This window comes from Bos grunniens, chromosome 26 (genome assembly GCF_055505025.1).
Source record: "Bos grunniens cultivar Pamir isolate PY7600 chromosome 26, Bosgru_T2T1.0, whole genome shotgun sequence".
NCBI classification, from domain to species: Eukaryota; Metazoa; Chordata; class Mammalia; order Artiodactyla; family Bovidae; genus Bos; species Bos grunniens.
The window spans coordinates 37,395,637-37,408,324 of NC_141190.1; the positions used below are offsets into that span (position 1 = coordinate 37,395,637).

The following is a 12,688-nucleotide window of genomic DNA, read 5'->3' on the forward strand; positions in this document are numbered from 1 at the left end:
GAGCCATCAACATTAAGGCAAGATTATCCACCAGCAAAGACTTAATGACTCGCTGAAGGCTCATATGATGATGAGCGTCATTTGGTAATCAAGTCTTTTATAATTAAGGTATGCACATTTTTCTAGACATAATACTATCACACACTTAATAGACTACAGTACAGTGTAAACGTAACTTTTATATGTATTGGGAAACCAAAACATTCATGTGATTTGCTTTATCGTCATGTTCACATTATTGTGGTGCTCTGGAACTATGCCTATACAATTACAAAAGAAACAATACTATTTCCAACACAACAATCTTAGGGAAGAGGAAGCGGGGCAAGAAAAGAATACCTACGTAAACCTAGGGCAAGTGAACTCCAAATTTAGGATCTTCTGAGAAGCCTGCTTCTAGTCAAAAGCAACCTAACTACAGGAAGATTCCTTATTATACCCCAGAGAAGTGTATAGAAACAAAGGGAAACATCATTCAATTACTTTATTTATTTATCTCTTACTGCTAGAGGAACTTAAACAGTTAAATAAATACAGGCGTAGGCATAAGATCTCTAGGAATTCAGTTCATCTTGTGGAGTTATATGTCCAAATTCAGAGTTACAGACCATTATTCGTTATAGATCTACATAGCTTTTTAAAAAAAAAAACTCTAGGAATAATATTCAGCAACAGTGCCAAGAAATTCTTCTGTTTTTCAACAGCTCACTTTGAGTGGAAGTTTTCCCTTAAACAAAATTAAATATCTCATGTTTGATCTAATTTCCTTTTATCTCTCCTCCAGCCTTTATATAAATGATGCTCTATTATTAATACACATTTCTATATCTCAAGATCTTCCGGAAAAGGTAACTTAAAAAATGACTTGCTTTCAAATAGATTTAAAAAAAAAAAATCCAAAATTTATATACTTCTAACACAATATGAAAAATTTAAGAATCCAAATTTTCTTCAGCAAGCTAAAAAAAAAAAACAAAAAACAAAAAAACACAAAGACTATGAACATAGAATGAGTGAAAGATTGTGAAGTCAAACAAACCTAGCTTCAAATTCCAGCTATGTGGTTTTAAGCAAGTAACTTATGGATCTTAGTTCTTCAGATATATTACTAATCTAATGAAGATGTTCTGAGGACTGAAATAATGAATGCAAAGTGCCTACTATATATATATATGTATAAATATTGCAGATAATAAGTAAATGCTATTAACAACAAGAAAGGTATCTGTGGAATCATGCCCCCAAATATATTCAAATTTAGCTAGATATTTTCTCTTTTGAAAAAAATAAAACTGTCAAATATTAAAGTAAATGCAGACTATAAGGTACATCTATTTACCAACTACTCAGAAGGGGAAAGTTAATATTTAGCATTATTTACTGCAGATAATTTTTTTTAAGTTACCACTTGAGTGAAAAATAAACAAGTGAATGTATTCAAACTCAATCCTAAAATTAATGGAAGATTTGGTTTTAACTTTTAAAATAGCTCATGAATTTGAAATGAATTTCAAAACTCCATGTTAACAGCCTTCTCCCTGGAAGAACCAAGTACTTCACTATATAATATGGATATAACGTTACTTAAAAGTATTAATTCCTTCTGCCAAATTTTTATGTCAAAGCTGCCTCTAATAAAAGAAACAAGACCAGCTGATTTTATTTCAAAATCGTTTAATCACACAATTAAACCCTTCCCTTTGCCTTATAAAAATCTAAGTAAAAATATGTATTTCTGGTTCTAGAAGGATGGTGGTAGTGATAGCATGGTTTTGAGTCTCCCAAAATCTTCCCATAAAAGCACAGAGAACAATCAGGAAAACAAAGGCAAAACCTGTCAACAACATCTACAACAAAACCAGGTGAACAGTACTTCAGGTGATAGTGGTAAAGTGGTCACACAAACTCTCCAACAGACTGCAGTTATAAAGAGTGGATAAAAAGAATCGTAAAAACACATTTAAAAGCAATGAAAACCTTCCCAAAGCAGAGAGAAGCCAGAGGACAATCGAATTTCAAAAAATTTCAAGGAGTACAAATTATTAGCTTGGGGTTTACATAGCTCAGGGCTAGAGCTGCAGGAAAATGGTGGTATAGTTCATGCAGCAGAAAGTTGAAGCTTTATGGGTTTTAACTATCAGAGGATGGAGTACAAAGCAGACAGAGCAGCTAGAAATTATGGGGTGATCCCCAGGAGCAAAGAAACCACTGAGAGGCTAAGTTCCATCTCTGCTCAAATTCTTGGCTGACTGCTATATACAGGAGGAGACTCCAGGACACCAGTCTAACACAGCAGCAGTGGGAGACAAAGCAGAGAACGGAAACATGCTGCTGCTGGCAAGATGGAAAGGCAGGAAGGGTAAGGAGACAAAGTTTGCAACTTGAGGAAAGGAAAGCCAACTGCCCTCTAGAATATAACATCAATCATCCCAGAATATAAGAGAATGCAGAGTTTCCACAACTCATTATTTCCAATGTCCAGTTTTCAAGAAGCAGCAACAAGAAAAAGAAAGCAAAGAAAAAAGACAAGGTCATGTCACAAGCATATAGGAGCCAGTTTGAAGAGGCTCCAAGAAGCTACATCTGAGAAAATTTAGGCACCAAAATAACTAAGCATGGTAAAGAACTATAACCATTGAAAAAAACAGGAATCCATGAGTGCATGCTGATAACAGATAATTATGGGATAAGGGAAAACTCTTGGTAATAAAAGTAGAATGCCAAGGGCTATGGTTTTTCTGTATTTGTGTTAAGATTTAAAAAAAATTTTAAATGATGTATTTTTGGAACCCAGTAAAACAAAACAACACTCTAAAAGGTGCTGAGAAAACAGAAGCTTTACAACACTCTAAGTATGACTACGTGAGGAACTGACCTTATTTAGAACTTTTATCTATAATAAGGACAGACTATCCTAAATATACTGCTTTAGAGTACAGAACTCTCACGCGACAAAAGTTTACAGGCTTTGTTTTCACTGACTATTATCTTAGCTCGTTTCATCACTGGTTGCTAAAACCAGAAAAACAAAAGAGAGAAGAGATGAGATGAGAAGAGGCCCACTACACTGTTTAATGTCTTTTATACAAAGATGTAGGGGCAAATCCCTTCTAGAATTTGACATCAGAATCTCTCTTCCGCTGAAAAGCAGGCACGGTTTATCAAGAGATAAACTAAGAAACCTATCAGGTTTCCTTCTCCAAAAAACCGACCTCTTTTCTGCAAGGCTATTTTTCATCTAATTTATCTTCTATTTAACTGCACATGGGAATATTATTTTCTTTTGCAAAGTATCTAAAATCCTCTTAGAAGCTGAACTATAAATTTAAAAATAATCTTAATAATCTTAGTGACTGCAACACTAATGTGAAATAATTTAGTCTTCTAACAGTAGTACTACAAACACAGCAGTTGAGTTCTTCTGTGATTAAAAAACTAACTAGTCAATGCAAAAAAAAAAAAGCAACTTCAGAATGAGTGTTCACTTTCTAAAACATTTGATAAAAGCAAGGTGTAAGAATCAGTTTTTACAAACACAACTACGTTTCCATTCCCAAGCTTTATTTGGAAAATTCAAAACTGTATTTAATATAATTAGAAAACAACTTCCCTTCACAGTGCAAGATCCTTTCAAATTAATAAATTCAAATTCCAGTTTTCACAACTAAATGTCCAAAAAACCCAGTTTTATAAAAAGATTTACTTTTTTCTTGATAAATATGAGACTGATTATATCAAGGCATAACAAAAGAAGTTGTATCTACTGAAGCCTTAGTGTGTAGTAATGGCAACCCACTCCAGTATTCTTGTCTAGAGAATCCCGTGGACAGAGGAGCCTGGTGGGCTGCTGTCCATAGGGTCGCACAGAGTTGGACACAACTGAAGCGACTTAGCACGCATGCATGCATGCACTGGAGAGGGAAACGGCAACCCACTCCAGTATTCTTGCCTGGAGAAGCCCAGGGACTGAGGAGCCTGGTGGGCTGCCGTCTATGGGGCCGCACAGAGTCGGACACAACTGAAGCAACTTAGCAGCAGCAGCAGGCACCATAGTTTATTTACCTATCTCTGATCACAATTACCAGCAAAGCAGCACACTTGTCCATTTTTACAGATGTGTAACTTGCCCAAGAACATGTAACAAACAGTAAAACCGTATCACCAGGATGTGAACATAGCACTTGCTAACTCAAAAGTCAGGATTATTTCTACTCTGCGTTGCCTTCTGAAGCATAAAGCTGTACAACTCCAGTAGTTTCAGTAAACAGTTTCCTATGAATACTTCTAACTTGTTTCCTCTTTGGCAAAATTTTCTCTTAAATTACAACAGCTAAGTTTGGTAAATCTTCACACAGACTTCTGGCAGTCTGAAATTCAAAATAAAGTTAAGAAAGAAAAAAATCCTCACAGAGAACCATTTTATTATTTCAAAATGAAGTTTAAAAAATAAAGAAATCCTTGCAGAAAGCCATCACTGTCTGTGGGTGATGAGTATGATCCTTTCCTGGATTTCGGGAAAAAATTATTAAAGTTATATTTTACTTGATTCAAGGTCAAGTTCAAAAATGCTTAAGAAACAAACATTTAAAAGAATATTAAGCTAGGTGACGTCCCTGGTGGCAAAGTGGATAAGAATCTACCTGCCAATGCAGGGGACATGGGTTTGATCCCTGGTCCAGGAGGATTCCACATGCTGTGGAAGCCCATGTGCCACAACTTCTGCGTCTGTGCTCTAGAGCCCACAAGCCACAACTTCTGAGCCTGTGTGACGCAACTACTGAAGCCCACGTGCCCAGAGCCTGCGTTCCACAGCAAAAGCCAGCACAATCAGCAGCCCATGCACTGCCACAAAGAGTAGCCCCTCTCAGAGCAGCTAGAGAAAGCCCGTGTGCAGCAATAAAGACCCAGTGCAACCAAAAGATAAAAGTTAAAAAAACATATTAAGTTAAAACTATAACAACACTGGGCTTCCCAGGTGGCTCAGTGGTAAAGAATCTGCCTGCCAATGCAGGAGATGCAGCAGACGCAGGTTTGACCCCTGGATTGGGAAGATCCTCTGTAGGAGGAAATGGCAACCCACTCTAGTGTTTTTGCCTAGAGAAGCCCATGGACAGAGGAGCCTGGCAGGCTGCAGTCCATGGGTTGACACAACTGAAGAGACTAAGCATGCACGAACATAACAATGCTAAGTGATCCCTATGGCACTGTAACAACTTGGACATGTTTAAATAGGTCTCAAGGAGGAGAAATGTGAATACGCATGCCTAAACGTTAAAAACCTAAGAAGCTTTGAATCATGATAGCAGGCTAATTTAGAACAATTTTATATACATACAAGTGGTCTACAGATATCTTCTATCTAATCTTAATTGGTTTATGCTCTTTCAAAAATTTGATCATTCTAAAACGTTATTCTATTTGTTTCAAATATTTTCATATGAAGCTGGGTTTCAAAGAGGCAGAGGAACTAGAGATTAAATTGCCAACATACGCTGGATCGTGGAGAAAGCAAGGGAGTTCCAGAAAAACATCTACTTTTGCTTCATTGACTGTGCTAAAGCCTCTGATTGTATAGATAACAACAAACTGTGGAAAATTTTTTAAGAGATGGGAGTACCAGACCATCTTAACCTGTTTCCTGAGAAACCTGTAGGCAGGTCAAGAAGTAACAGTTACAACCAGACATGGAACTCACTGGTTCAAAATTGGAAAAGTAGTACAACAAGGCTGTATACTGTCAACTTCTGTGCAGAGTACATCATGTGAAATGCTGGGCTGGATGAATCACAGGCTGGAATCAAGACTGCCAAGAGAAATGTCAACAACCTCAGATATGCAGATGATACTACTCTAATGGCAGAAAGTAAGGAGGAACTAAAGAGACTCTTCATGAGGGTGAAAGAGGAGAGTGAAAAAGCTGTCTTGAAACAACATTCAAAAAAACTAAAATCAAGGCATCAGGTCCCATCATGTCACGGCAAGTAGAAGGGGAAGAGTAGTAGTGACAGATTTTATCTTCTGGGCTCCAAAATCACTGCTGATGGTGACTGCAGCCATGAAATTACAAGACACTTGCTCTTTGGAAGGAAAGTTATGACAAACCTAGACAGCATATTAAAAAGCAAAGATATTACTTTGCCGACAAAGGTCCACGTAGTCAAAACTATGGTTTTCCCAGTAGTCATGTATGGATGTGAGAGTTGGACCATAAAGAAGGCTGCATGCCAAAGAATTGATGCTTTTGAACTGTGGTGTTGGAGAAACTCTTAAGAGTCCTTGGACAGCAAGGAGATCAAACCAGTCAATCCTAAAGGAAATCAACCCTGAATACTCATTGGAAGGACTGATGCTGAAGTTGAAGCTCTAATACTTTGGCCATCCGATGTAAAGAGCTGACTCACTGCAAAAAACCCTAAAGCTGGGAAAGATTGAAGCCAAAAGGCGAAGTGGGGGGCAAAAGATGAGATGGTTGGATAGCACTACCAACTCAATGGACCTGAATCTGAGCAAATTCCAAGAGGTAGTGGAGGACAGAGGAGCCTGGCATGCTACAGCCCATGAGGTCACAAAGAGTCAGATGCTACTCAGCAACTGAACAACAACTTTTCACATCACTAAGTGAAGCAGTCATGGTAAAAATATCTTAAGAGCTCTTAAGCCTTAAGCTTCCAAAATTGAAATCAACAATAAGCATTTTTTTGTTCTTCCTCCAAAAAGGGGGGCATTATTATTTGTTCTTCTGTTTTTTCTAGAGTGTCACTTTCTGTTTTAGAGATTACAATAAACCACACAAGATAAATTTATATTCAGTAGGGGGAAAACATAAAATACTGAGATTATAATAGTATATTTCCTTTAGTGTGAATTCTAGAAACTTGGAAGCTATATGAATTGAGTTCTATTTTTATACTAACAAAAATGTTTAGAAGAAAATAATGTAAAAAAGAATTTAATAAAAATGAGATGAATGTTTTGACTTCTCAACACGAAGACAAAAAAGCAAGGATGAATTGAAAATAATAATTTATTCTCTCCTCCACTAACAATTTTAAGTACTCCTTAAACTATGTGAATAATACACAGCACCACAACACTAAGTAACTTTACACGGTCAGGTGTGTAACCATAGTGACTAAAAACTATTGAGATAGCGTGCTTGTTTTCAAGATTAAGCTGTCACCCGGGAAAAGGTGATGGCACTATATAACCCAAGCCTACAAGGACTAACATAAGAACATGAACCACTGTCCATGCTTTGTCCTTCAACTCTCCAGAAATACTGGTCTTTATTTTTATCTTTTGACAAGGCGATACAGTCACAAAAATCAAACGATACAAAAAAAGTTTATAGTGAAGAGTTTGGATCCCACCTTCACCCCTGTCCATTATCATTAACCCAGTTTCCTTCACCTTTTCCCCATAAAAATCTTTATTGGTTTCTTGTATATTCTTTCAGAGATTCATTATACAGGTCCTTATTAAAATAAAGTAGGATACATATACTTCGCAAATTGTCATGTTTTTCTTTGTATCATTGATCTCAATTCAACATGACCTAAATAATGACTCACTATACTCTCTTGATGCCTTCATGAAGTCTTGGGTCCAAGACTGACCCAAGGCTTTAGGTGAGCAGTATCTCAGATATAGCAAGAGAACGGTGAGTAAAGGAGACAACAATAGCTAGGGGTTAAAAGCCACAAGCAATAGACACAAGAGCTTGGTATGTTTAAATATCTAAGGCTGGGAATGGCGAACTATGGGGTCCATGGACCCAATCCAGTCCACTGTTTGTTTTTCTATGGCCTGTGGGCTACCAATGGTTTCCACATTTTTAAATGGTTAAAAAAAAAGAACTTTATGACACACAAAAATTATAAAATTCATATAATACAGCTTTATGGTTACACAGTCAAGTCATGCCCATTCATTTACCTACTGTCTTATCTACGACTGCTTTCTTACTACAAGGCAGAGTTGAATAGTTGCAAAAGAAACCATGTGAATGCCAAAGTCTAGACTATTTACTTATCTGGCACTTTAGAGAAAAAATCTGCCAGCCTCTTCTCTTGCTGCTGCTGCTGCTAAGTCTCTTCAGTCGTGTCCAACTCTGTGCGACCCCATTGACGGCAGCCCACCAGGCTTCCCCGTCCCTGGGATTCTCCAGGCAAGAACACTGGAGTGGGTTGCCATTTCCTTCTCCAATGCATGAAAGCGAAAAGTGAAAGCGAAGTCACTCAGTCGTGTCCGACTAGCGACCCCATGGACTGCAGCCTACCAGGCTCCTCCGTCCATGGGATTTTCTAGGCAAAAGTACTGGAGTGAGGTGCCATTGCCTCTTCTCTTAGGAAGGTCTATTTGGCTGAAGCACTGTGAGTGAGGGGCTGAGTACAAAAAGAAACTAGAGAGGGAAAGAGGGACATGCATGTCATGGTAATGATTTGGGTCTATAATCTAAGAGGAATGGGGAAGCCATTAAGAGAATTTTAAGTAGGAAAGGGACAATCAGATATGCATTTTGAAAAGCTTATTCTGGTTGTCATATTGGTAACCAGGGAGGAGGCTAATATAATAAGTAGTTCAAGCAAAGTATAAACACAGCTTAGACTATAGGGATGGAAAAATAAAGAGGCTGGGCCAGATTATTTCTGAGATTCCCTTCCAGCTTAAAATTTAAGAATCACAAGGGTTTACAAGTCTGGTTTTGCAACTTTCCAGGGTATTTTTAATTATCAAAAACAATTTTCAAAACTGTTATGCTACGAACAGCTTTCTAACAGGTTGTAAGAAATATGCCAACAGAGCATTCTGTATCTAAGAAGTCTGGAAATTACTGCAGGATAAATGATTCCCCCCATTAGCATGCTTTCTAAAATACAGTTTATATTTTTTATAAGTTGGAAAGGACTACTCTTATGAAATTTACCACTAAAGAATTTACAGATAATATAAATTAACACAGAGGGGAACAAGCACAAATACTGCTCAAGTACATTTTTGGTATACCTTCTTTCCTCTAAGGTAGTAATAACAAAGAACATACCTGCTACATTCTAGCAATGTAACTTTAAGGCGGCCTTCAGTAAGTGCCCATTGTTGTATATGGATAAGCTCTTCGTCGTCGTCTTCAAATCCTTGCAAGGTTTGGAACGGGAAAAAAGGCTTATACCTGACAAAAGTAAAGATAAGTCTAAATTTCTGAATAATAAACACCACACTTTAAAGCATTGTAACAAAACCTACCTGTAGGAAAACAACACAAAACAAAACACCTAATACCTAAATTATAAAACCAGTTTACCCCTGTCCCTCATAACTGGCTGCAAATGCTGTTTTCTCTGCGGTAGTCGGAACTTCCTGGTTTTTCTGGCATGCCCTCACTGACCAGGCAGGACTCCAGGAAGAAAGTTAAAGAAAATCTAAGGCCAACCAGTGGGCTCTGAAATTTAAGTTGGGAGGAGAGAGATTCTTTCTGGACCAGATGGGAAGTGTTCCTACAGTAACAAGATCAAAATTCAGAATGCACTGTTCCATGGAAACAATATAACTGGATAGTGATTAGTACTAGATAATGATAAATAATAACACAACAACAATTAACAGCAGCAAAGGTATTTATCAGAGATGTTTACTGTTTGCCAGGCAGTGTGCTAAGAGCTTTACATGCTTTGTATCTTATTCATGCTAACAATCCTGAGTGGGCAACATTACTAGCTTCCCTTTCCAGATGAAGTGAGGGTTAGAAAGGTTAAAGAATTTGTTCAGCATTACATGGTGAGTGGCATAACCAGAATTCAAGCTATTCTGACTTCATCAAAGCTCAAACTACATAACGCTTCTGTTATGTAGTGTTTATAAACATAAACACTTCCGTTACCTATGAATTATTCAGGTCTTTACGTGTTCATCGTTAATACTCTAGGTTTTTATGGAGATGCTTGTGGTGAGTTACAAACTGCAGCTTTAAAAATCTTTGATATGTAATTCGTACTTCTCCATTTAAGCAAAGGACAAAAAATAAGAGAAAACTGGAGTTGAGGGTCTATAGTTTTCAATTAACTCTACTTGCTGTCACTAGTGGAGAAGGCAATGGCACCCCACTGCAGTACTCTTGCCTGGCAAATCCCATGGACGGAGGAGCCTGGTAGGCTGCAGTCCATGGGGTCTCGAAGGGTCAGACGCGACTGAGTGACTTCACTTTCACTCTTTACTTTCATGCACTGGAGAAGGAAATGGCAACCCACTCCAGTGTTCTTGCCCGGAGAATCCCAGGGACGGGGGAGCCTGGTGGGCTGCCGTCTATGGGGTCGCACAGAGTCGGACACGACTAAAGCAACTTAGCAGTAGCAGCAGCAGCTGTCACTAGATATGACATTTGCCTGCTCAAAAGCTTTATGCCTTCTCACTAACCATACAATATAAAAGATAGTCAAAAGTTCTTGGTTTCATGTTCAAGGTCTACCAAAACCAATCTTTCCAATAGCATTTTTCCTTAATAGAAACTTTCTAATCTAGAAGAGTAGTCACCTCATGAACCCAGAAGATGCCATGTGTATTCCTGCTTTCAAGCCTTTTGTACAAAGTGAAGGTTTCCCCTATTCCTCAAAGCCTGCTGCTGCTGCTACTGCTAAGTCGCTTCAGTCGTGTCCGACTCTGTGTGATCCCAGAGATGGCAGCCTACCAGGCTCCCCCGCCACTGGGATTCTCCAGGCAAGAACAATGGAGTGGGTTGCCATTGCCTTCTCCAATGCATGAAAGTGAAAAGTGAAAGTGAAGTCGCTCAGTCGTGTCCAACCCTCAGTGACTCCATGGACTGCAGCCTATCAGGCTCCTCTGTCCATGGGATTTTCCAGGCAAGAGTATTGGAGTGGGTTGCCATTGCCTTCTCCATCCTCAAAGCCTACTCAAACCCTAAACAATTGGCTTTAGGTCCTGTATCATGGTAGACCACACACACTGCTTTCATTCTTCTTTATCTTATAGTTATTTAAAAACTGCTGGGCATTTATGCCTTGAAATCTCAGATGTACTCTGGTCTCACAATTATCTAACCCCTCACACATACCATCAGGACTGAAGCATGTATCAATCTGGTTTATAAAATTCCAACACTAAAAATGAAACAAACATTAAGAAAATACGAATGGCCCTCAACAGTTTATACTGAAAAAGACTGTTAGAGGAAGAGAAATACTACTTTACGGTTGCCCGCTGAAACATGAATAAAGAAAAACACCTCTTGGGAAGGTGAGCAGACACACAGACAACGCTCAGTGCTCTTCTGCTGCTTCTGGGATGGATGGAAAACAGAAAGGCCCCTTTAGTTTCTTAATTTCCACTGAACTTCTTTGATTCAGACAGACTGGCGCCAAATTTCTGAGAGGAAAAAAGTTAGGAACTACATCTATCATAGAAATGCCAGATGATGTGGTAGCTGAATGTTTTTAATAAGCCTTATGACTCCTGAAGAACATGTTACAGTCACTCTATTAAAAACAAAAAAATCGCAAAAAGTACTACATACACTAGCAACTTTGAATAATCCAGGTGCTAAATCACAGCTGCTGCATGAATTACCTTTTCTTGTCAAATATAAAGCTAAAATTCAATTTAAAAATTTCTCACAGGTGTGTGACTTCAATGTTACAAGCAGTAAAATCTAATTTGGGTTTATTAATATTTCTAGGGGTGTTGCTGAAAGGATTTCTGCACAAAAATAAACTAAAATTTAAAAAATGTATTCCATTTAAAAACAGCACACTAAACAGTGGGATAAAGCTACTTGTTCAACACCCTCTCATCACTCACAAAAACAGAATCAAAATGGCTTAAAGACGTTAAGACATGACACCGTAAAACTCCTAGAAGAGAACATAGGCAAAACATTCTCTGACATAAATCATACCAGTATTTTCATAGGTCAACCTCCTAAGGCAATAGAAATAAATATAAACAAATAGAACCTAATCAAACTTATAAGCTTTTGTACTGCAAAAAAATAAATAAATAAACAAAACAAAAAGATGACCTACAGATTGGGAGAAAATATTTGCAAATGATGCAACTGACATGGGCTTAATTTCTGAAATATACCAACAATTCATACAACTGAACAAGAAAATAGCCCAAAATAAAAATGGGCAGAAGATCTAAAAGGACATTTCTCCAAAGAATAAATACAGACCGCCAGTAAGCACATGAAAAGATGCTCAACATCACTAATTATCAAAGAAATGCAAATCAAAATTATTACAATGAGGTACTACCTCAAACTGGTCAGAATGGCCATTATTAAAGAGTCTACAAACGACAAATGCTGGGGAGGATATGGAGAAAAGGGAACCCTCCTACCTGGTTGGTGGTAATAGAAGTTGTAGTCATAGTCACTCTAGAAAACAATAGAGAGGTTCCTCAGAAAACTAAAAATAGACTTACCATATGATCCAGCAATCATACTCCTGGGCATATATCCAGACAAAACTATAATTCAAAAAAATACATACACCCCTATGTTCACAGTAGCACTATTCACAACAGCCAAGACGTGGAAACAACCTCTACATGTCCACTGACAGATGAATGAATAAAGAAGATGTGCTACACAAATACAATGAAATATTATTCAGCCATAAAAAAGAACAAAATAATGCCATTTGTAGCAGCACAGCTCAACAGATGCAACTGAAGA

General features: G+C 37.8%; 1 protein-coding gene across 2 annotated transcripts in view; it reads right to left on the minus strand.

Moving 5' to 3' along the window:
• PDZD8 (PDZ domain containing 8) overlaps positions 1 to 12,688 on the minus strand; it is an 82,658-nt gene that overhangs the window by 45,617 nt on the left and 24,353 nt on the right. Inside the window, exon 2 of one of the 2 annotated variants that reach the window (XM_086377558.1) lies at positions 9,044 to 9,169. The exons of the other annotated variant lie outside the window; for it this stretch is intronic. Coding sequence (XP_086233684.1) covers positions 9,044 to 9,169 — 126 coding nt within the window. The remainder of the gene's footprint in view (positions 1 to 9,043; positions 9,170 to 12,688) is intronic. 2 annotated transcript variants of the gene reach the window in all.